Source organism: Dipodomys spectabilis, unplaced genomic scaffold, assembly GCF_019054845.1.
Source record: "Dipodomys spectabilis isolate Male_0828 unplaced genomic scaffold, ASM1905484v1 ptg000019l, whole genome shotgun sequence".
Lineage (NCBI taxonomy): Eukaryota > Metazoa > Chordata > Mammalia > Rodentia > Heteromyidae > Dipodomys > Dipodomys spectabilis.
The window spans coordinates 11,261,443-11,286,898 of NW_024870696.1; the positions used below are offsets into that span (position 1 = coordinate 11,261,443).

The window sequence follows — 25,456 nt, forward strand, 5'->3', positions numbered from 1 at the left end:
ACGCTCTACTTCTGGATATCCTTCACATCTGCCCTTATATTGCTCCAGCCTGTCTTTATTGTGGTCTCCTATCTTTCTTACAACATATTTCACAATACACTCATCATGGCTCATTCATAATATTTATTACATAGCTTCTAGGTATCTGACAGGCACTGGGAACCCAGGAGCAAACAAAATACAGAGAAAGTTGTAACTCCAAATAATTCATAATTCATTGAAGTAAGACAGGTAACAATAAAATAAAGACTAATGTAATATGAATGTATAGAAACATCCACAAAGCATATTGTTTAGGCCAGGTACTGGTAGCTTATAATCCTAACTACTAAGAAGGTGAGATCTGAGGATCATAGTTTAAAGCCAGTCAGGACAGAAAAAAACTGTGAGACCCTTACCTTCAATTAACTACAAGAAATGTTGGTAGTAGAGATGTGGCTCAAGTAGTAGACCTCTAGTTTTGACCAAAAAAAAATATCAGTGACACCAGCCAGCTCTGAGTTCAAGCCTGAGGACCAATACACACACACACACACACACACACAGAGCATATTATTTTGTACAACTAACATATGCTAACTAAAAGTGACATTTGTTGTGAGAATGAGAATACTGTGAATGAACATGGGCCTCAGAAGATAGAGAAGAGAGCCCAGAAGGTTTTTGTCATTATTGATGGGGGTAAACCACCTGGTTTAGAAAAGGAATTGAAAAATGACCTGAGAAAGTGAAAAAGAGCATATATGGCACTTTGGAAAAACATCTATACATATGAGCGCATCAACATCTACAATTCTTGTGCCCAGGAAGTACAAGTGTTGCAGCAACAGAGCAATAAGATTATACACTGTCTTCATGTGACAACTGATACTTCAGAATGCTTAGAAAGCAGCAGAGGAAGCACAGAGAAAAGTTAGACTATTGTTCAATGCTCATGGAATACAGGATGACAAAATGACAGGGTAGAGAATCAATGAAAATCCAGATATATTTCATACATTACATTTCATAACAATGCAAAAATCTGCTGAAAATGTATGATTTGACAGGACATAAATTTAATACGTAGACAGCTTATCCGAATATATAAATATTAAATTTATAGTGTGAATCCAGATCGATATTGTCATTTTAATATAAAAAAATCAGTGCTAAACATGATACAAAAATGTACGTTTTCTTACAGGTTACACATGTTTCGAATCCCTTTAACACTCATTCCAAAATGGCCATCATTTCAAGAGCCTTGGGCATACAATGTATTTTTCCTGGCTACATAATTACGGAGGTAATCAGTGCATGCTTCATTTCCAGTGCACCTCCCCTCGCAGTGCCTTTTCACTCCACACATCCCTCCCAACATATGATGATGGAAATGACCAATGGAAGTTCTCCGCAAGAGTTTGTGCTCCTGGGCTTCTCTGCACAGCCCTCACTGGAACCTGTCCTCTTTGGATTGGTCTCCTGCTTTTACACGGTAGCTATCCTGGGCAATGGCACCATCATTCTGGTCTCCTGGAAGGATGTGCGTCTCCACACACCCATGTACTTCTTCCTTGCCAACCTCTCCTTCCTGGACATTAGCTTCACCACCAGCATTGTGCCACAACTCCTAGTCAACCTCTGGGGACCCCAGAAAACCATAAGCTATGGAGGCTGTGTGGTCCAGTTCTATGTGTCCCACTGGTTGGGAGCCACTGAGTGTGTCCTCCTGGCTGTCATGTCCTATGACCGCTATGCAGCCATCTGCAGGCCTCTCTACTACACTGTCATTATGCACCCACAGCTGTGCATTGGCCTGGCCTTGGCCTCATGGCTAGGGGGTCTCACTGCCAGCATGGTGGGCTCCACACTCACCATGCTTTTACCACTGTGTGGGAACAATCGCATCGACCACTTCATTTGTGAGATGCCCCTCATTATGCAACTGGCTTGTGTGGACACCAGCCTCAATGAGGTGGAGATGTACGTGGCCAGCTTTATCTTTGTTGTCTTGCCACTGGGTCTCATCCTGGTCTCATATGGACATATTGCTCAGGCTGTGTTGAAGATCAAGTCCAGAGAAGGACGAAGAAAGGCTTTCAACACCTGCTCTTCCCACGTGGCAGTGGTGTCCTTGTTCTATGGGAGCATCATCTTCATGTACCTCCAGCCAGCCAAGAGCAACTCTCATAAACAGGGCAAGTTTATAGCTCTCTTCTACACTGTAGTCACCCCGATGTTGAACCCACTGATTTACACTCTGAGGAACAAGGATGTGAAGAATGCCCTTTGGCACATTGTATCAGAGAACTGCTGTGGCTTTGTGGAGAAAGAAATCTAGAAGTGCTCTCTATTTCTCAGAAGGATGGATAATTGATTTGGAAGTTCAATATAGGGGAAAGGTAAGTGAAATATAAACCAAGTATGTCCATGTCCTATGTTCACATCAAAGGAAAGAGAAAATATTTTGGTTTAATTTTTCATTAATTATCATTTTTAACTACAAGGTTTTAATATGAGATGTTATAGAAGCTCAATATTATCTCATGTTTATATAGTTATATCCGTATTTCTGTGTATTATCTGTATATTACACATTAATTGATACATTATTTCATGAATTGTTTATAAAAAATGTCTTGTACTTCCAGCTCAACCATGTTTACTGCAACATTATCCACAATAGCCAAGGTGTGGAAATAGCCCAGATGCCCCTCAATGGACCAATGAAGAAAATGTGATAGATACATAGATAGATAGGTGGGTAGGTAGGTAGATAGATAAATAGATAGATAGATAGATAGATAGGAATTTTACTTGTCTAATAGAAAAAATAATACTGTACTATTTGTGAAGGAATTGAAAGAACTGGAAAGAACTATGTTAAGTGAAGTCAGTCAGGCCCTGAGAGACAAACAATGCATGTTTTCCCTTCTATGTGGGAGCAAGATTTAGTTTATAAACTCATAGATAAATATGTTGGGTTGTATGTAAGTATTACAAATGAATTAACTGAAATATGGCAGATTGAAAGGAGAAATCAAATAGTGTAATTCCTTAGAAAGCCAAAGTTCAGGAAAATAAAATAACAGGAAATGAGTAGGCACTCAAAAGGAGTTAATTGGTGTTAAGGGATAAAAGGTAAACAAATGAAGAGGAGAAGAGGGGAAGAATACAGTCAAGAATTTAATGCATATCCTACAAACTTAAGAGGAATGAGGAGAAAGTATGGAAAGGGGAGCAATGGGTGAGAATGTTGAAATGGGTGACATTGATCAAGATGAATTGCCATAAATTGCTTATAAACTGCTTTGTTAAATGGCAACCCCTTTGTAAAAGTACAGAGAGATACTGAAAAATAAGCTGGGTGCTGGTGTCTCACACCTGTAATCGTAGCTACTCAGAAGGCTGAGGTCTGAGGATTATTGTTCGAAGCCAACTCAGACAATCCCCATGGCACTCAACTCCAATTAACCACTCAAAAACCAGAACTGGTGCCTGGCAAGGAGGATGCCCAATTGTATGGAATGCCTTCATCTTCCCCATATCTATAACTCAGTAAAGTAGATATAGATAGCCTTATAAAGATCAGGTTCTTACAGATCAGTTATGTATTTTAGACTGAATGGCTAAACTTGATCTATCTATGTGCACATGTGTTCACAATCTTACCTATAATTCCTGTGGTTTACTAAGACACATATCTTTCCTCTGTTTTACATCCACTTCCCACACAAAATTCCCAAAACATTTTTGAAAGCCTTTTCTAATTTACAGCAAGCCCCTTTCAACCACAGGAGTTTAGGCTGATAACATGACGCAGCTGGTATCCTTAGATATCTTCCTCAAGAGGCTTGTCCCTGCGGGCTAGTCATAAATTAGAAGATTGCACCTTTCAATACCACCTCCATACTTCCTAAAAGAACAGTGAGAAGCCAGGAGTTGAATCTAGTCACCAAATATTAATAATGAAATAAAGTATGCCTATGTAAGGGAACCTCTAACCGAACCCCAGATGATGGAGCTTAGAGTGTTTCTGGTTGTTTAACACTTCAAGTGCCAGTAGTATTGCACTTGAAGTGCCACAGAGAGCAAAGATCCATTGTTCAAGGGGTTTTCTAGACTTAGTCTTGTGTGCTTCTTCATCTGGCCACTTATTCATACTCTTTATAATTTTTAATTAATGATTAAATGTAAATCAAGTGTTTTCTTGAGTTCTATGAGACATTCTAAAAATACCACGCATGTGACAGGGATACTGAATAATATCCAGAGAAACATGGGACTTGAAATTACTGTCTAGATTAAAAACAGTTTTGTATGATGATTCTTATGCCCATAGAATTCAACCCTAAATCCAAGTAGCTAATTTTAGACTTGTATTGAATAGTAGAAGCACCCCATATTTTTAATGTTAGAAGTATTAGGACTTGTTCCTAGTAGACTTGTTCCTTCAAAATGAGGAACCTGAAAAATACTGTTCTCCAAAAACAGTGTTTTGAGTTGCATAGTTAGTAAATGGATGTTTTTTACCAATAAAATGCTATATTTTACTGATCTATCTACAATGAGAACTATTGCACACATTTTCATAGTGGCTTCTGAATGTGTTTCCAAGATGCATGAGAATATTTTTACTCACTCACTATTATACTGACTTTTTAAAATTTTTATATCCAACATTCATCATTATTAAATGAAATCTACTTCTGTAAGTTGCAAAAAATTCAACTTCTATAGATTGCCCCTGGTGCCAGTGGCTCATGCCAGTAATCCTAGCTACTCACAAGGCTGAGATCCAAGGATCATGGTTGGAAACAAGCTCAGGCAGAAAAGTTTGTATGACTGTTATCACCAGTGAACCACAAAAAAGCCAGAAATGGAGCTAGAAGTGGAGTGCTAGCCTTGAGCAAAGACAGCACCAAGGTCCTGAATTCAAGCCCTAGGGCAGACACACACACACACACACACACACACACACACACACACACACACACACACACACAGAAAATGGGGAGGAAAGTTGCACAAATCTGTCCTGACACAGATAACTCAAGTTTTCAGAGTTCTACTGGGTTGGTACTTAAAGCTTGAAACAGTATTATAAAATTGATGACATTAGTCACTCAAAGATAAGAAAATTCTGATCTACTGGGGAGGGAGAAAAAGAGAGGGAGACACTATGTCAAAAATGAACTTTACAATTTAGGAGGGGCTGGGGGTGGGGAATGGGGGTGTAGCTGAGGAGGTGGGAGGGAAGGGATGGTAAGGGAAAAACAAAGGAGGAGGCAACAATGCTGGATAAGAAATGTACTCATTACCGTGGGGGAGGGACATACAAAGCAACAAAGAAATATCTTATAAATATGTTAGAAACAATAGCTAGAAAGAAAAAACAATTGAGTTCTTATCTTGGGGTTCATTTCTCTTAAGATCAACTTATCTGACCATTTCTGCTTGTCTTAGACATATACTAGTTATTGCAAATAAGGGAAACCATGGGACCTATGTTTCTTTGGGCCTGGCTTACTTCACTTAATACAATTTTTTCCAAGTCTTTCCATTTCCTAACAAATGGGGCCTTGCTCATGTAACTGTAACACTTTTGTACAATATTTTCACAATAAAAAGCTTAATTAAAAAAGAAAAATAGAGCGAGAAAGAAAAGAAATAAACAAGAAAAGAAGGGGGAGGTAAAAATGAAAGAAGGAAGATAAAGAAGGAAATTGGAAGGGAGAGAGGGAGGGAGGGAAGGCAGAAGGAAGAGAGGAAGTAAGACAAAGAAAGAAACTAAAAAGAGAAAGAAAAGCAAGGAAGGAAAGAAGGAAGGAAGGAAGGAAGGAAGGAAGGAAGGAAGGAAGGAAGGAAGGGAGGGAGGGAGGGAGGGAGGGAGGGAGGGAGGGAGGGAGGGAGGGAGGGAGGGAGGAAAGGAAGAGAGAGAGCAAGCTGTAAGGTTTTCAACTTATTAGTAGAGACAGTTCCACTTTACCCCCTTAGAGAGTATAATTTGTTTTATCCAGAAGATCTTTACTAGCTATATATCAGACAAGGACCTCATATCTGAAAAATAGAGCTCAAACAATTAAACCCTGCCCCCAAAACAAATCCTCAAAGAAGCAACAGCTCCACTGATAAGTAGGCTAAAGACTTGAAAAGGGATTTCTCTGAAGAAGAGGTAAGAATGGCCAATAGACACAGTAAGAACTATTCAACATCTCTGGCCATAATAGACATGTGAATCAAAACAACATTGAGATTACAGATCAGCACAGTTACAGTGGTCAGTATAAGAAATCTAATAATAACTGATGCTGTTAGGGATGTGGCCCAAAGGGAACATTACTATACTGTCGGTAGGAATGAAAATTTGTTCAAACATTCTTGAAAGCAGTGTGGAGATTCCTCAAAAGACTAAGCATAGAGCTCCCCTATGACCCAGCAATCCCATTCCTGGGAATTTTCCCAATGACCACAATCAAGGCTACACTAAAGCTACTAGCACAACCATGTTCATTGCAGTATAATTTACTGGGAATCAACCCAGATGCCCCTCAGTAGATAAATGGATTTTAAAAATGTGCTATATATACAATAGAATTTTATGCTTCCATCAGAAAGAATGACAACCCACTGTAATGGAATGGAAAGATTTGAAAGTATATATATTAAGTGAAGCAAACTGGACCCAGAGAAACACAGGTTGCATGGTTTCCTTCATTTGTAATTGCTAGAATATGTCTAGGCTATTCTTCACAGAAGATCACAATAGCTCAATAGCTATGTGCATAAAATGATGCCTATCAAAAGAAACTGCAAGAAATGAAAACAAGAGATTTATTTTTCTTCTTTTGTGTACTGTTTGAAGTTACTTCTTCTTTCTTTTTTTATTTGTTCCTTTGGTTTATTTCCTGTTGTTAGTGTGCTTGATTTCTGTACACATTGTCTTAATATATAAGTTTATCTGATTTGGGGAAGGGAAGGGAATCACAGAAATGATATGGAAAAGTGAGAACCAATGCAACAGTGACACTAACCAGATACTATATTGGAAATGAACTTTGCAACTTTGGGGGAAGGAAGTTGGGGGAGGGGGCAGAATGGGTGAAAATGAGGGAGGGGGATAACACTGTTCATAAAGAAATGTGTTCATGACCTTACCTATGTAACTGTAACATCTCTATACATCACCTTTACAATCATTTTTAATGTAAGGACAAAACAAAAATGTTCTAGTATTTACATTCTACTAACATTAGAGATAAACCTAGAGTAATTGCTTAGTTATTCCCAATAATTCATATTAGGTAAAGAATATGATTTTGTCTTGTTTTGTTGTGCTGTGACAAACCTGGGGCTTGAATCAGGACCTATGCACTATCCCTGAGCTTTTTTGCTCAAGGCTATTGCCCTACCCTTGAGACCCAGGTCCATTTCGGGCTTTTTGTGGTGGTTAATTGGAAATAACTTTTTAGTAGTTAGGATTACAGGCATGAGCTACTGGCACTAGCTGGGAGGCAAATGTTTGCCTTCTTATAAATAGGAAGATCAACTAATACATATTTTGGAAGCAATCCTAATTTTTGTCTTTGATTTTCTTTTCTTTTTTTCTCTATCAGTCATGGGGCTTGAACTCTGGGCCTAGGTGCTGTCCCTCAGCTCTTCAGCTCAAGGCTAGTGCTTTACCACTTGAGCCATAGTGCCACTTCTGGTTTTCTGAGTGGTTTATTAGAGACAAGAGTCTCACAGACTTTTCCTGCCCAGGCTGGCTTTGAACCGTGATCCTCAGATCTCAGCCTCCTGTGTAGCTAGGATTACAGGCATGAGCCACTAGTGCCCAGCTTTTTCTTTTCTTAAGTGACTATATTTCTTATTATTCAAATACTTTTAGTACCAACTCTTTCATTTTCTTGCTTTAGTTTCACTAGTTAATACACAGTAACATGCCAATAACAAATGGTTTTAATACATACTCAATAGTAACTTTGAAGACTAAGGATATAATTCAGTGACAGAGCACTTCTTAGCATGCTGGATTTGGTCTCTAGCATTGAAAAATTACTAACATTTTGTCCTTATAACTCACATCCAGTTGCAAAATATATAATACCAGTTATTTTGATGATATAATAAAATCATTTGAACATACAATTATTTAGATTACACCTTGTTTTCAAGAGTACTGGTTCTAGACTACAGGTTGTGTAAGGCCAACTTGTGAGCCCCTTACTGATGTCCCTCTTGTTGATTAAACCCTCAGACTAGGAAATCCAAAGACAGACAAGTGGTTCTAGATTATATAGAGAAAGAGTGAAAATATTCAATATACGCATATGAAAATGGAACTAGGTAACTCGAGGGGTTGAGTGGGGTTAGGAGAGATGGAGAACAATGGGAAAAATGACATTGATCAAGATTCATTGTGCTCTTAAATTGCTGTATTGTATTGAAACTATGCATTCATTAATTTTAAAGAGATAAATAGAAAAATAAAATAATAATAAAATTAATTTGTAATTTCTATCTTCATTCTGCCCTACAACTTTAAACACTGACTATAATGTCAGAGAATGGATTATCTCAGCTGTAAAAAAGAATAAATATTGACACAGGCTATAACATATATGAACCTTGAAACCATAAAGAAAAAACACAAAAATCTAATATTGTATTATTTCATTGTATAAGATATAAATTAGGAAAATTTATAGTAACAGAAAACAAATGAGTGTGTGCCAGACCTGGGAGACTTGAAAAACAGGAAATGAAGTCTCAAAGGTATAGATATTTTATACCCATAAAGGGCTGCAAGCCTTTTGGAGCTAGGAAGTAAATGAGGGTTGTATAATATTGTAAATGTAGTTTGCTTCACAGACTAAACACTTTAAAATGGTTACAATGTTATGTGTTGCCTGTATTTTACCAGAGAAAAATAATCATATCCTGTTAACAAATGTATATGTTTCTCACTGAAGTGTATATCAGTGATAAATTTATATGTTCTGTGTGTTTTATGACAAACAACTTATCCATTAAAAAAATGTTAGCCCATTACTGAAGGGTACACCATTGATAGAATAATTGGATTAAATAGAGTCCACAGCACTGAATACCAAAATTAGAATAATGCGCCAATATTCCAGACTAGCTTCATCACTGTACAATAAATCCTTGCTGAAAGAGATTTAATTCTCATGCCTTACAAAGTGTTTGACAGTATAGAAATCTAAAATAACCTTCTATTCATAAAAAGAAACTGTGAGTACAGTACAAATACTTGCTAATTATCCAGCAGGGAAAAGAAATCCCAAGCTTCTTCCTTTCCACTTTTACTCCCCTGATATACACCACCATCCTGTCCCCTCCTGAGTGCTCCAGAGAATAAAATAGATTACTAATGACTATAAAGGCATTTTTGTAACACTTTGTTCTTTGTGGGTCAGTCTGTATTTCTATTCTGGAATTGCCATGAGCTATCCTATTTTTGTTGGCCATGGGGTGGTACTAGGGATTGAATACAAGGCCTCTCACTTGCTAGGCAAGTGCTCTAACAGTAGAACTATAACTCAATCTTTTTGCCTTTAATTTGCTCCCTAACTGTACAGGCTATCTCTCTTGAGTAGCTGGGATTACACATGAACCACCACACACATCCCATTCTCTCTCCTCGAACTACTAATTTTCTAAGGAAAAATAATGATTCAAATACATTCTGACTTAGAATGACTTAAGGATGCATCATTAGACATGCACTAAGCTAACTAGTACAGCAGGTTTGTTGCCACTAACATGAAGGTTTTCAATATTTGTACAGTTTTTAAGTCACTTAGGTGATCTGTTTTTAAATACTACATACACCAAATCAATAAATGTTACCAATCACTGAAGTAAAATACTGACTGTCTTAAAGTATTTCCATCCTGCTTGAAGGGAGATGATGCTACCTCACCACTGGTAAGTGACATTTTAGGATTGTTTGTCTAGTTTTCCAAATTTAGAGATTACAGATTTTCTGGAAATTCCAATTAATGAACACTGATCTGGTTAAATGATCCTGTGGTCTTTGGCATTTTAGCAATTTCTTACATGGTAGGGTACAGTATGTGATGACATAAGGAGCTCAGATAAAGTATGAGCTCATATTTTTTCATTAAGTGTCATCATGTCATTTTTCTCTGTGGTAGTCACACAATATTTGGAATAGGTTCACATGTCAAAGTTTTATTGTGACTGTGTTGGTGAATCTTTGTGGATGAGAAATCCTTTTCCTTCATTAGGGATGTAGTCACAATTAGCACATCTCAAGATGCAGCTCTAGAGCTTTGGATATGCCACTGGACAATTCTAGAAATAGGTCTGAATGGTCTGGTTTTTTCTCAAAAACACTAACCCACTATTACATGACTGACCTCCTGGCCAATCGTTGCATATTTTCTTCCCATTTTGCTATGAGTCAACCTAGTTCCTATCTCTATGGCTAGCACACCCACCCACAGACGACAGTGACTAAGTGTAGCCACTTAGTCACCTGTGGTGACTAGGTATGAGACAGTCACATTGGCATGACTCATTTACAGATAAGGACCCAGATTCATTTCTTTTTGTCCCACAACTGTATTATGAAGCTTCCTTTGTTCTGATGGATTCTGTCGCCTTTCCCGTTGTCAGCACAGGAGCCATTCCCTAGATGCTCTTTCCCTGGGAGAGTCTCTGCTAGCCTGGCCTGCCAGGTGGAAATCACACCATTTTCTCAGCTTTTTGAAGCAATAAGATCCATGTTAATATAGCTTTCCTCTTTTAATTTTGACAAATAATTAAAAGTTCTCTAAGCCCACTTCAAATTCAGAATGGAAGACCTCCACAAATTTTATAGTAAATGTTTAGGAGATAATATCATGTATTGATTCACGATCAAGACCAAGTCAGGATAATGAGCATATGTACATTGCTTTATGGAGAATACCTTCAGACACCTCTCTTCCAATAATTTTGATGAACTATTGTTATTATATGATACTCGCCCACCATGCCATTGAATACCGAAACTTATCACTGGATTTGTTCATTGATCAGTGACCCTCCCTGTATTCTACTCTGTCTGCTTCTAATCGCCATTATTCTGCCCTATGATTTGTTTGATACCATCCTTTTTAGGTTCCACTTATGCCATATATAACAAATTTTAAGTATTGTAAATGTACATAATATTCCTGCTTATTTTGTTTGATCAATTTCTAGTTACAGAAAGAGGTAAATTTCACTGTTTAGGTCTTTAAGAGAGCTGAAAGAAAAGTTCATATCATCTCTGGATAATTATAACAAATTGGATAATTTTAATAATTATAATATGATTATAATAAATTGGATAATTTTAATAATTATAATATAATAAATTGGATAACTTATAATATAATTATATTATATTGTATAATTATAATATATTATGATTATACTTGTAATAAATTGATTTTTCATTGTAAAGTACATGATAGGATAAATTAATGATTTTGCAAAGAAGAGACATTGAGTTTTACAGAAACACATTATTCAGTTGTGACTATAGGATTGATCTTCTGAGCTAGGTGTGTGGTTTAGTTGCAAAACATTTGCCTAAGGATGTATGAGGCCTTTACTGTTCACAACACAAAAAAACAAAAGCACTATATGATCTTCAGATTCCACATTATCATAGATTCTTTCATTCCATCTGTGCATAAGAGTAAAGGGCAGTCCATCTGTATATGAGTGTAAATGAAAGTCCACCATTGCACAAGAGCAGAGGATGGTCCATTTGTACATAAAATCAGAGAGGCTCTGCAAGACTCTGGCAGTTTCCAGATGACTGTCCTTTCAACAGGATTATGTGTTTACACTGGATGTCCTTCACCTCTGCCCTCTTATTGCTTCCAGCCACATGATATTCTTACAACCTATTTCACAAAGCATTCATGATTGCACATTCATTAAACAGATTACATAGCATATATTATCAGAGAGGGCAGCCAAAAGCAAAAGAGAATACATACAAAAATCTCATTCCAAAGAACTAAACCTAGTGAAGTGTGAGAGGCAACAACAAAATACAACACTAATATAAGATGCACATATTAAAAATGTCACAATAAATTAACATACACTATAAAGAAAGTGATATCGTTGTAGTGAAGTAGGAAGTATTGTGAATGAACACGGCCCAGGGAAGATACAAATAGGAGCCAGGAAGGGTTTCTATATTATGATGAAGAAGTGCTTGGGTTAAAATAATTGTTAAATGACCCGAGCAAGTGAGAAAGTGAACGTTTGGCTCTTTGGGAACAATCCCTACACATAAGAGGGGAACAACATCTGTAAGCCAGGAGAGCACAAGTATTAGACGTGCACAGCTATATGATCTATGAGGTCTTCATGTAAACTCACAACTCATTTTTTGAGAATGCTAAGAAAGCAGCAAAAGGGAAGCACAGAGACAAATTAGACTAGAGCTCAAAGTTTAGGAAATAAAGGTGGCAAAATGACAGGGCAGAGAAGCCATGAAAATGTGGATATATGGAGCACATTACATTTAATAACAATGTGAAAGTCTGCTGATGATTGTATGATTTGACAGGACCCAATTATAACACTTACACAATCTATCTAAATAAGTAAATATTAAATTTGTCATCTGAGTCCTGATGGTGCCATTTTAATATTTTAAAAGTCAGTGCTAAAAATAATACATAAATGTCCACTCTCCCCCAGGTTACCCAAATTCCCCAGCCCTTTAACACTCATTCCAAGCTGGTCATCTTTGCAAGAGACTTGGGCATCCAACTTATTTTTCCTAGCTACATAATTATGGAGGCAATAACGTCAAGTTTCACCTCCAGTGCACCTCCCCTCACATCCACACATCCCTCCCAACGTATGATGATGGAAATGACCAATGAAAGTTCTCCGCAAGAGTTTGTGCTCCTGGGCTTCTCTGCACAGCCCTCACTGGAACCTGTCCTCTTTGGATTGGTCTCCTGCTTTTACACGGTAGCTATCCTGGGCAATGGCACCATCATTCTGGTCTCCTGGAAGGATGTACGTCTCCACACACCCATGTACTTCTTCCTTGCCAACCTCTCCTTCCTGGACATTAGCTTCACCACCAGCATTGTGCCACAACTCCTAGTCAACCTCTGGGGACCCCAGAAAACCATAAGCTATGGAGGCTGTGTGGTCCAGTTCTATGTGTCCCACTGGCTGGGAGCCACTGAGTGTGTCCTCCTGGCTGTCATGTCCTATGACCGCTATGCGGCCATCTGCAGGCCTCTCCACTACACTGTCATTATGCACCCACAGCTGTGCATTGGCCTGGCCTTGGCCTCATGGCTAGGGGGTCTCACCACCAGCATGGTGGGCTCCACACTCACCATGCTTTTACCACTGTGTGGGAACAATCGCATCGACCACTTCATTTGTGAGATGCCCCTCATTATGCAACTGGCTTGTGTGGACACCAGCCTCAATGAGGTGGAGATGTACGTGGCCAGCTTTATCTTTGTTGTCTTGCCACTGGGTCTCATCCTGGTCTCATATGGACATATTGCTCAGGCTGTGTTGAAGATCAAGTCCAGAGAAGGACGAAGAAAGGCGTTCAACACCTGCTCTTCCCACATGGCAGTAGTATCCTTGTTCTATGGGAGCATCATCTTCATGTACCTCCAGCCAGCCAAGAGCAACTCTCATGAGCAGGGCAAGTTCATAGCTCTTTTCTATACTGTAGTCACCCCGATGCTGAACCCACTGATTTACACCCTGAGGAACAAGGATGTGAAGAATGCCCTTTGGCACGTTGTGTCAGACAACTGCTGTGGTCTTGCGAAGAAACAGGAACAACTCTAAAGACCTTAGCCACTTTTTAATTTTGTTGGTCATGGGGTTTGAACTTGGGCCCTGGATACTGTCCCTGAGCTTTTCTGCTAAAGGTTCCTGCTCCACCACTGGTAGCTTCACTTCCTGGTTTGGGTGATTAGTTGGAAAGAAGAGTCTGGAAGACTTTCCTACCCACAATGGCTTCCAACACAATTCCTCAGATCTCAGCCTCCTAAGTAGCTAGGATTACAGGGCATCTGTCCACTTCCATATTTTTATTGTAAATACTACTACTATGAACTTGGGTATAGAAATAACTGCTTATACTTCTGCCTTCAATTCTTTTTCTTTTCCATTTTTTTTATCAGTCATGGGACTAGAGCTCTACCACAGCACCACTTCTGGTTTTCTGCTGTTTAATTGGAGATATAAGACTGTCACGACTTTCTGCCCAGGCTGGCTTCAAACCATGATCCTCAGATTTCAACCTCCTGAGTAGCTAAGATTACAGGCAGGAATCACCATTTCCCAGACTTCCTTAGCCACTTCTAGTAGGATAGATGATTTATTTGGAGGTCTGATTAGGTAAAATGTCACTACAATATCACTTGAGCACTGGTAAGTGGAAATCTAAAACAAGTATGTCCATGCCCTAATTTCAGAACAGAGGAAAGAGAAGATATTTTGGTTTAACTTTTCATTAACTATAAAGCTTTGTTACACAGTTTTTAATATGAATTGTTATATATATATATGTACAATATATATCTCCGTGTTTGTCATATCTATATACTACACATATCTATGTTAATTGTTACATTATCTTGTTAGCTGTTTATGTAAATACTAGTCACTGAGGGTGCTTAATTGTATGAAGAATCTTTCATTTTCCTTAGTATTTTTAATAACATAGTGAAGTAAATATTGGTAGAATTAAAAAGATCAAGTCTTACAAACTAGTTAAATTTTGTTTTTATTGTTATTGTAGAGTTGACATACAGAAGGGTTACAGTTATGTGGATCAGGTAATGAGTACAATTGTTTTTAAATCATGTCTCCCTTTCCCTTGTTTTCTCCCAAATTTTCTCTCCCTCCTCACTCATAAGATGAACAGAGCATTTCCCACATAGTATGTGGTGAGCACCATTGTTGTATTTATTAATCCTTGTTCTACCTTTTCTGTTCCTCTTTTCCCCTTCCCAATACAAACTAACAATAAAAGGAAAAGAAAAAAAAACAGCAACAATGTCAACTAAAAACTATCTCCTTTCCTTTTCCACAGTTCATTTTATATGGTCAGATGTACATAGTTATTGAACCTTTGTCAACCACTCCTAGGCATATACTCCTTTGGCCTCAGGGTGAATGTCTAGACTTCTATATAATTTATCATGTCCCAGTGTGTCTCTGTGTATTTTCTAATCATTCGGTGTGTTTACTTGAGGATTTTAAGCACATTCTAGTTACCACAAATGAGGGAAACTACGTAACCTATTTCTTTGGCTCTGGCTTACTTCATTTAATACAATTTTTTCCAAGACTGGAAAGTTTTTTCTGAGTCACAATGAGCCCTTTTCAACCACAGGAGCTTAGGCTGATAACATGACACAGGTGGTCCTCTTAGCTAGCTTCTGAATGGGACTTGTCCCCAGGGAAACTAGTCATAGATTAGAAGATAGGACCTTTCAGTCCCACCTCCAGACTTCCTGATAGAAGAGAGTCACCAAATTCTATCCTGCAATCAAGCATGTTTATATAATGGAACCTCCATCAGAACTCCCAAATAATGGAGTTTACAGTTTTTCTGATTGTATCACACTTCAAGTGCCAGGGTTATGGTGTATCCCAGACTTCATAGAGACCAAAGGTCTTGTGTTCAAGGGGTCTTCCAGACCCCTGTGCCTTTCTTCATCTGGTTATCCATTTGTACTCTTTTTAACACCCTCCATAATAAAGTCAATTGTCTTCCTGAGTTCTAAGAACACCACCTAACTTGACAGATCCTGTTTAATAGCCAGAGAAGCAGGGGTAACCTGGGACTTGAAATTACTGTCCAACTTAAAAATGGTTTGGTGTGATGACCCTTACGCTCATAGAATACAACCCTATATCCAAGTAGCCAAGGTTAGAAATGAATTGAATGGTAGGATTCCAAAGAGTTGGAGAATTTTGTTGCTAGTGTGAAGAGTCCCATATTTTTGGTAATAGAAGTGTTATGACTAAGAGTTATCCTCCTCCTTCAAGATAAGGAATCTAAAGAATACTATTCTTTTGGGTTGAATTTTCAGGAAATTAATGATTTACCAATAAAGTGCTATATTTTACTGATCTAGCTACAAAGAGTGAGCTATATTACAGTTTCATAGTCAATTCTAGACCTGTTTCCAGGATGCATGAGAATATTTTTACTCAGTCACTATTAAATTGATGTACTTTTTTATATCCAAGAAAACATGCATCATTATACACTAAATCTGTTTCTATAGGTTTTTAAATGATCATACAATACTGGCCTGAGATAGAAAACTCATTCTTTCAGAGATGCTACTGGCTTGATTGACTTAAAGCTTGAAACAGTATTATAAAGTTGATAATATTAGTCAGTAAAAGGTTTAGAATTCTGATGTTTAATGAAGTATGAGCAAACAAAAAATTATGTGATTGCAGTAATATTTGAACAGGTATTAATTATGTGTGTGTGCATGTAACTGTGTGTGCCTGTGTCTGCAATGTACCTGAGCTTTTTTGTTCAAGCCTAATGCTCTACCATTTGAGCCATAGGTCCACTTTCATCTTTTCAGTTGAAAAAATGGACCTAAGAGTCTCACAAACTTTTCTTCCCAGGCTGGCTTCAAACTTACTACCTCAGATGTAAGACTTCTGAGTAGCTAGAATCACAAGCATAGGCCACTGGTGCCCAGCTTTACTTAGTAAACTTTTATTCTCCAAATCCTGCCTCCAAAAAAAAATCCCCTCACTATTCAGAATTATACATTCTCCTAAGTATCACTTTTCATCTTACAGCTTGCTTATAAATTAACACCAAAACAGTACGTAATATTGGGAGGTTTAGACCACCTTGCAAATTACATTTCAGGGCTGATAACCACTGAGTTTACATCTAGTGACTCTTTAAAACACCTCCTTCATTTCTAGTGGGGAAAAGACTCTGAAGGTATGTAAAACAATGGAAAGCCATAATTTGTACATGAATAGGTTTACTGTGAAAAAAATAACATCATTAAAAATTTTGAAAACAGCCAGGCAAAGTGGCATACAATTGCAATCCCAATTCCAGAGAGGCTGAGTTAGGAAGATAATTAATTTGAGGACAGCTTGGACTACACAGATTTCTACATCATCCTGAAACCAAAGCACAAAAACGGATTTGTTCATCAATTAATTATATTAAAATATATTAAAATAACAATAAAGTAAAAACAATAGTTTATCAGAAGATAATTTAACAAAAGGATTTTTCTACCTGTTTCTTTTACATCTTTAGTTATACTCAGATCCCATATGTTTCATTATTCACATTAGGAGATTTAAAAAGTATGAGCACATTCTTTCAAAATACTTTTTATAATATAATAATATTATCCAGGTGTAGTTGTGCATATCTTTAATCCCAGCACACAGGAGAATGAGGAGAATGAGGCAGAAAATTATGAATTTCAGGTCAAGCAGGGCTACATATCCAGAATCTCTCAGAGGGAGAGAATGCAAGAGGGAGAGGGAGAGGGAAAGAGAAAGGGAAGAAAAGAAAAGGAAAAAGAAAGTGAAAGAAATAAAATATTAGGAAGAGAAAAGAAAAACGAAAGTGAAAGAAGAAAAATATTAGAACAACCTACTTTACCCCTTAGAGGAAACAATTTGCTTTATACAGAGTCTGCTAATTTAAATAGCAACTTCATTCAAAAAGTAAGCTTCAGAGTGGCATCAAGTCTGCAGTGGACCAAATATCTGGGTGCCATGCTCTATCCAAGTTGATAGATAAAATGAGCAACAATCATAAACACTAAATAGTTACTGGAGATCATTAAATGTTTTATTTATTTTTATAATATAATCAAAGATTCTTGCTCTGCTTTAATATAAATTTTAAACAAATAGGAAATAAACTAAGACTCACCATTATATTGTAAAAAAAAAATGTAAACAAGTGCTGGTAAGGACTAGAGTAAAAGGAATGAATATGCTCTTGCTCTTGGTGGGAAGGTAAATTCATGTAGCCATCCTGGGGAACAGTATGGAGTTCTTCAAAAGCTAAAAAAGTAGATCTACCAAATGACCCACTTCTGGGTATATCTACATATAAAATCAACATATGACACAAATACCTGCATATCTATGTTTATTGCTACACTATTTACAGTAGCTATATGAAATCAGCCTAGGTGCCTATCACCAGATGAATGGATAAAGAAATTGGGGTATATACACACAATAAAATATTGGTCAGCTGCCAAATGAATGGAACTAGAGATCATTATGTTAGTGAAATAGCCAGATACAAGACAAGTACTATTTGTCCATTCTCATATGTAAAAGCTATGAGAAATCATCCTAAAAGTAAGATAAAGATTTGAGGATGGGGTAAAGAAAGGGTAGGTTGATTTCTTCACTGATGGAATATGGGAATATTGCGTTGAACTCAACATGTTAATTTAAATTTCTTTACAGAAACATTTATTTTTTAGCAAAATCAAAACTGTCACCTGGGTTGGGAAGGTGGCTCAGTGGTAGAGCTCTGGCCTCGCATGCATGAGGCCCTGGGTTCAATTCCTCAGCACCACATAAGCAAAAGGAAAAAAGCCAGAAGTGGTGCTGTGGCTCCAGGGGTAGAGCACTAGCCTTGAGCTGAAGAGCTGAGGGACAGCGCCCAGGCCCAGATTTCAAGCCCCACAACCAGACCTAAAAAAAACTGTCACTTACCTTTTGCTGTAAATTTAAAGCTAGAAATATGAGGTTATATCAGGTGGATGAGCAATGGAGGAAGGTCAATATGAATGGAAGGAGGAAGGGTAAGCAAATGCATATTAAATGTGAGGCTGGCCAGGCATCAGAGGCTGAAGACTATAATTCTATCTAGTCAGAAGGCTGAAATATGTGGATCACCTTTCAAAGCCAACTCAGGCAGGAAAGTTCATAAGAATTTAATCTCCAATTAATCACCAAAGGCCAGATATAGAGCTATGGCTCAAAGTAATAGAGAACTAGCCTTGAGCATAAAAGCTCAGGGACAAGGCTCAGACCCTGAGTTCAAGCCCCAGGACCTACCAAAAAAATGTATGAATATCACCAAAATGTATACCAATAATAAATTCATGTATAATGTGTACTTTACCATAATAAAAATAATCATACCCAATTAAGAAAATATTAGGTCATCATTGAAATGTACACCACCCAGAGAATGATTAGACTGAAAAAGTCTATAGAACTGCGTGTCAAAAGTAGTATAATGAGCCAGTATGTCAGACTACCTCCATCACTACACAATAAATCTTTGCTGAAAGAGATTTAATTCTCATGCTCTAGAAACAGTAATATAAAATAATCTTCTATTCATAAAGAAAGAAATCCTGTGAGTACATTACAACAACATGGTAATTATCCAGCAGGGAAAGAAATCCCAAGTTTCCTCCCCTCCACTTTTACTCCCCTGATATATGCTACCATCCTGTCTCCTCCTGAGTGCTCCAGAGAATAAAAGGGATTACTTATGGCTATAAAGGCCTTGCATTTAATACTCTGTTCTTTGTGGGTCAGCCTACATTTCTACCCTGAATGGCATGAGCTGTGATATTTATTTTGGGAGGATGGTACTGAGTATTGAACGGAAGACTCCCACTTGCTAGCCAAGTGTTCTACCAGTAGAACTACAACTCAATTTTTAGTTGTTTTTGATTCACTGCTTATACAGTCTATACACAGTGATCCTCTTGTCTCTGTCTCTCAAGGATCTAGGACTACACACGTGTACAACTACACACATCCCATCCTCACTTGTTTGACTATTAATTTTTAACAAAAAGTGAATGTTATTTCTGATTCAAACAAATTCCAACTTAGAATGACTTAAGAATGCATCATTAGACATGTACTAAACCCACTACTCTAGCAGATCTGCTGCCACTAACTTGAAGGTTTTCAATATTTGAAGTTTTTAAATTACATTAGCTGACCCGTTTTTCTAGTGCTACATACACCAAACTAATAAATGTTACCAATCCTTAGTAAAGTACTGACTTTCAGCATTTCCATCCTGTTTGAAGGGAGATGAGGATGCTGCCACCTCACCACTGGTAAGTGATATCTGTGGGAGATTATCAATTTTCTGGCAATTCCAATTAAGGCTAGTCAACCCTGAACCAGTTAAATGATCTTACATCCTCTTTTGTGGTCTTTGGCATTCTAGCCTATTGCCTATACTGTGGGGTACAATGTGTGACTGTATGATTAACTCAGATAAAATATGGACTCAGAACATTTCCATTAACTATCACCATGTCATTTTCTTCGTTGTAACTGCACAATACTTGACATAGAGTCACATGTCAAAGTTTTATTGTGAATGTGTTGGTGAGTCTTTTTGGGTAAGTGTGCCTCTCCCTTTATTGGGATATAATAATAATCAGTATATCTCAGGGACAGCTCCAATGGAACTAAGCAGCTCTAGAGCTTTGGATATGCCACTGAACAATTCTAGAAATAGGTCAGATCATCAGAATGGTCTCTTTTTTGTCAAGACTATTCAACTATTGCCTCATGACTGATCTTATGGTTCTCATTTCCAGGCAACAATTACACATTTTCTGCACATTACCAGTTATGATTCAGCCTAGTTCCTCTCTCTAAGCTGAGCACATACACCCACAGGTGACAGAGATGTCACTTCGCCTCTGTAACTACGTATGGAGCAGTCCCAATGGCATGACTTAGTGGCAGATAAGTACCCCGGTTCTCCTCTTTTTGTCCCACATCCTCACTATAAAGATTCCCTTGTTTTGATTTTCCTTGTTTCACCTCCCTAGTTGTTAGTTCAGAATCCATTCTCCTAGATGCTCTTTCACTGGAAGAGTCAGAACTAGCCTGGCCTGCCATATGCAAATTATATGATTTGCTCAGGTTTCTAGAGCAGTCAAGTCCCTCTTGATACAGCTTTCATAGTTTAGTCTCATCAGACACTTAAGTTCTCTAAGCCAATTTTAAATACAGAATGAAAGACATCCACAAACTTTATAGTAAATGTTCATAAGATATCATGTGTTATCTGATTGAAGATCAAGACCAAGTCAGGATAATCAGTATATCCATTGCTTTATGGAGAGAAACTTCTGGTGCCTCTCTTCTAATAATTTTGATGAACTACTGTTATGACATTCACCCACCAGGCCACACAACACCAAAACATAGTACAGGACCCATTTGCTGATCAGCATCTGTCCCTGTAGTCCATGATCTCTGCCTCTGGTCACCACTATTCTACTCTATGATTCATTTAAGATCAGCCTTTTTAGGTTCAATTTATAACATATGTAATGAAATTTAAAAGATTGTAATTGTACACAATATTCATGCCAATTTTGTTTAGTTATAACTTCTAATTACTTCTAATTACTTCTTTGAGAAAGCTGGATGAACTCTAATTATAATGAATTACTCTTTTCTTTTTAATATACGTGTTAGGATTATATAACCCTATTTCACAGAAGGGTTCCTGAGATTTATAGGAGCATATGAAACACACTATCCCGTTTCCACTATAGAGCTGAATGTACAGCTGAGAATATGTACAGCCTTTTTTGTTCCCAATACTGGAATACAAAGCCAATATATGATCTTCTCATTTGCACACTGTGATCCTTAAGTCACAGATTATTTTATTTCATCTGTATAAGAGGGTAGAACAGTCTGCTTGTGCATGAGAGCAGAGGGCAGTCCATCGGTTATATATGACTTGAGGGAATTTCAACTGTATATAAATGCATGTGGAAGCCCACCAGTGTGTAAGAGTAGAAGGTAGATAGACAGCGCTGAATGATTTTGGCAGCTTCTAAATAACTGTCTTCATTACAGTGTTATGGTGTTATGCTGGCAGTGCTCTTCACCTCTTCCCTTCACCTCTGCCCTTATATTGTTCAAACCCTACCTCTTTTGAGGCCACAGGCCATTATTATGGCCTGTTCTGTAATGCATTCATTATTGCATGTGCATGATACTGATTACATAGCTTCTTTAGATCAGATAAGCACTGGGGAGCCAGAAGCAAACAAAATACACAGGAAATTGTAACTCCAAAGAACGTATAATGTTGTGAAGTGAGACAGGCAACACCAAAATACAAAACTAATGTAATAGGCATATAGAAAAACATAACTATAAGACATATTGTTTTGCACCATTACCATTTACTAAATATAGAGTAACATAATTCTTGTAACACAGAAAGTACTGAGAATAAAGACGGCCAGGAAAAGTAAGGAAGAGAACCAGAAAGTGAATGGATTAAAAGAATTGTAGCTGGGTGCCTGTGGCTCATGCCTACAATCCTAGCTACTTAGGAGACTGAGATCTGAGGATCACGGTTCAAAGCCAGACTGGGCAGGAAAAGCCGTGAGACTCTGATCTCCAATAAACCATGAGAAAACCAGAAGTGGCGCTGTGGCTCAAGTGGTAGAGCACTAGCCTTGAGCTGAAGAGCTGAGGGACAGCGCCCAGGCCGAGTTCAAGCCCCATGAGAGACAAAAAAACAAAAACTAAATTGTACAATGACCTGAGGAAGTAAGAAAATAGACATGTGGCTCTTCTGTAGGGAAAAATCCCTACACACACAAGGGCAAAACATATACAAGTCAAGACAGTGCAGGTGTTGGATCCACAGAGCGACAAGATTATAAAGTCATCATGTAAAACCACAACTCATTATTGAGGATGCTTAGAGCAGCAAAAGAGAAGCACAAAGACAAGTGAAACTATTGCTCAAAGTTCAGGAGTTAAAGGATGACAAAATGCCCAGGCAGAAAAGCCATGAAAATGTGGACATTGGTAGCACATTATATTTAATAACAATGTAAAAATCTGCAGATGATTGTGCAATTTGACAAGACAATTAGAAGGCTTATACAGTCTATCCAAATAAGTAAACAACAAATATTTACCCTGGATCCAGATGTTGTCATTCTAAGTAATAAAAAAAAAAGTCAGTGTTAATAATACATGAATGTGCATTCTCCCCCAGGTTACACAAGTTCCTAAGTCCTTTATTACTCATCCCAAAATGGCCATCATTTCAAGAGCCTGGCACATGCGTATTTTTCCTGGCTACATTCTGACGGAGGTAAGCAGTGCATGCTTCACTTCCAGTGCACCTCCCCTCACAGTGGCCTTGACACTCCAACTCCTCCCTCCTAGCATACAATGATGGAAATGGCCAATGGAAGTGCTCCACACGTGTTTGTGCTCCTGGGCTTCTCTGCCCGGCCCTCACTGGAACCTGTCCTCTTTGGACTGGTCTCCTGCTTTTACACGGTAGCTATCCTGGGCAATGGCACCATCATTCTGGTCTCCTGGAAGGATGTGCGTCTCCACACACCCATGTACTTCTTCCTTGCCAACCTCTCCTTCCTGGACATTAGCTTCACCACCAGCATTGTGCCACAACTCCTGGTCAACCTCTGGGGACCCCAGAAAACCATAAGCTATGGAGGCTGTGTGGTCCAGTTCTATGTGTCCCACTGGCTGGGAGCCACTGAGTGTGTCCTCCTGGCTGTCATGTCCTATGACCGCTATGCGGCCATCTGCAGGCCTCTCCACTACACTGTCATTATGCACCCACAGCTGTGCATTGGCCTGGCCTTGGCCTCATGGCTAGGGGGTCTCACCACCAGCATGGTGGGCTCCACACTCACCATGCTTTTACCACTGTGTGGGAACAATCGCATCGACCACTTCTTCTGTGAGATGCCCCTCATTATGCAACTGGCTTGTGTGGACACCAGCCTCAATGAGGTGGAGATGTACGTGGCCAGCTTTATCTTTGTTGTCTTGCCACTGGGTCTCATCCTGGTCTCATATGGACATATTGCTCAGGCTGTGTTGAAGATCAAGTCCAGAGAAGGACGAAGAAAGGCTTTCAACACCTGCTCTTCCCACGTGGCAGTGGTGTCCTTGTTCTATGGGAGCATCATCTTCATGTACCTCCAGCCAGCCAAGAGCAACTCTCATGAGCAGGGCAAGTTCATAGCTCTCTTCTACACTGTAGTCACCCCGATGTTGAACCCACTGATTTACACTCTGAGGAACAAGGATGTGAAGAATGCCCTTTGGCACATTGTGTCAGAGAACTGCTATGGCTTTGTTGGGAAACAGGAACAAATCTAGGAATTTTTAGGTACCACTTAATAGGATGAATGTTTGATTTGGAGCTCAAAGTCAGTAGAATGGCACTGCTATTCAATACACTTGAGCACAGGTAAGTGGAAATCTGCACACAAGTGTGCACATGCACTCTTTTCAAACCAAAGGAAAGAGAAAATGTTTTGGTTTAATTTTTCTAGGACTATCAAATTCTACACTCACTGTCACCTCATTTTGTTTATAGTATTATATATGTATGTTGCACATATCTATGTTGTTTTATTTCTTGTTCCTTATTTTTTTAAAGCACCACTTGAGGGTGCTTAATTGTATGAAATATCTTTCATTTTCCCCAGTATCTACAATAATTCAGTAAAGTAGATATTGATAGTCTTAGAAAGCTCAGCTTCTTATAGACCAGTTAAACAGGTATACTGAGGTCAGCTTTGATCTCTCTAACTGCACAAGTATACCTAAGCTTCCCTGAGACTCCTTGTGATCTATTAAAACTTACATAGTCTTTATTCCAAGTCCCAGAACACAACTCCTAAGGCCTTTGCAGTTACCTGGGTGAGATGTGATTAGAACGGCTTTTTCTAATTCACAATGATTCAGGCTGATAACATGGCTGAGGTGAGGTCCTTAGTTTCTAGAAGGGGCTTGTTCCCAGGGGAACTTGTCATAGATTAGAACATGGGACCTTTCAGTCCTACCTCCAGACTTCCTGAGAGAACAGTGAAAAGCCAGCAACTGAGCCTCATCACCTCATGTTAGTGACGCAATCAAGCATGCCTATATAAGGAACCTCCATCAGATTCCCAGATGATGGAGTTTACAGTGTTTGCGATTGTACCACGCTTCAATGCCAGGGGTATGGAGTACCCTGAACTCCACAGGGACCAAAGGTCTTGTGTTCAAGATATCTTCCAGAGTTAACCCTGTTCCTTTCTTCATCTGGTCATCTATTTGTACTCTTTATAATGCCCTCTATAATAAATGATTCAATGCAAGTCATTTGTCTTCTGAGTTCTGTGAAGCATTCTAAGAATTCTACACAAGCCAGGCATCGGTGGCTCACACCTGTAATTCTAGCTACTCAAGAGGCTGAGATCTGAGGATTACAGTTCAAAGCCAGCCTGGGCAAGGAAAGTCCTCAAGACTCCTATTTCCAATTAACTACCAGAAAACAGGAAGTGGTGCTGTGGTTCAAATGGTAGAGTGCTCGCCTTAAGCTGAAGAGCTGAGGGACACTGCCCAGGCCCAGAGTTCA

General features: G+C 38.5%; 3 protein-coding genes across 3 annotated transcripts; all 3 read left to right on the forward strand.

Annotated features, from left to right (window-relative positions):
* The first annotated feature begins 1,366 nt into the window (after positions 1–1,366).
* Positions 1,367–2,323, forward strand: LOC122103939 (olfactory receptor 2C3-like). Its single transcript, XM_042674623.1, has one exon. It carries the CDS (start codon positions 1,367–1,369, stop codon positions 2,321–2,323), a length of 957 nt encoding a protein of 318 aa, XP_042530557.1.
* Positions 2,324–12,888: 10,565 nt separating this feature from the next.
* LOC122103820 (olfactory receptor 2C3-like) lies at positions 12,889–13,851 on the forward strand. The gene has a single exon (XM_042674482.1). It carries the CDS (start codon positions 12,889–12,891, stop codon positions 13,849–13,851), a length of 963 nt encoding a protein of 320 aa, XP_042530416.1.
* A 9,396-nt stretch (positions 13,852–23,247) lies between these two features.
* On the forward strand, positions 23,248–24,210 carry LOC122103826 (olfactory receptor 2C3). Its single transcript, XM_042674492.1, has one exon. It carries the CDS (start codon positions 23,248–23,250, stop codon positions 24,208–24,210), a length of 963 nt encoding a protein of 320 aa, XP_042530426.1.
* The last annotated feature ends 1,246 nt before the right edge of the window (positions 24,211–25,456 follow it).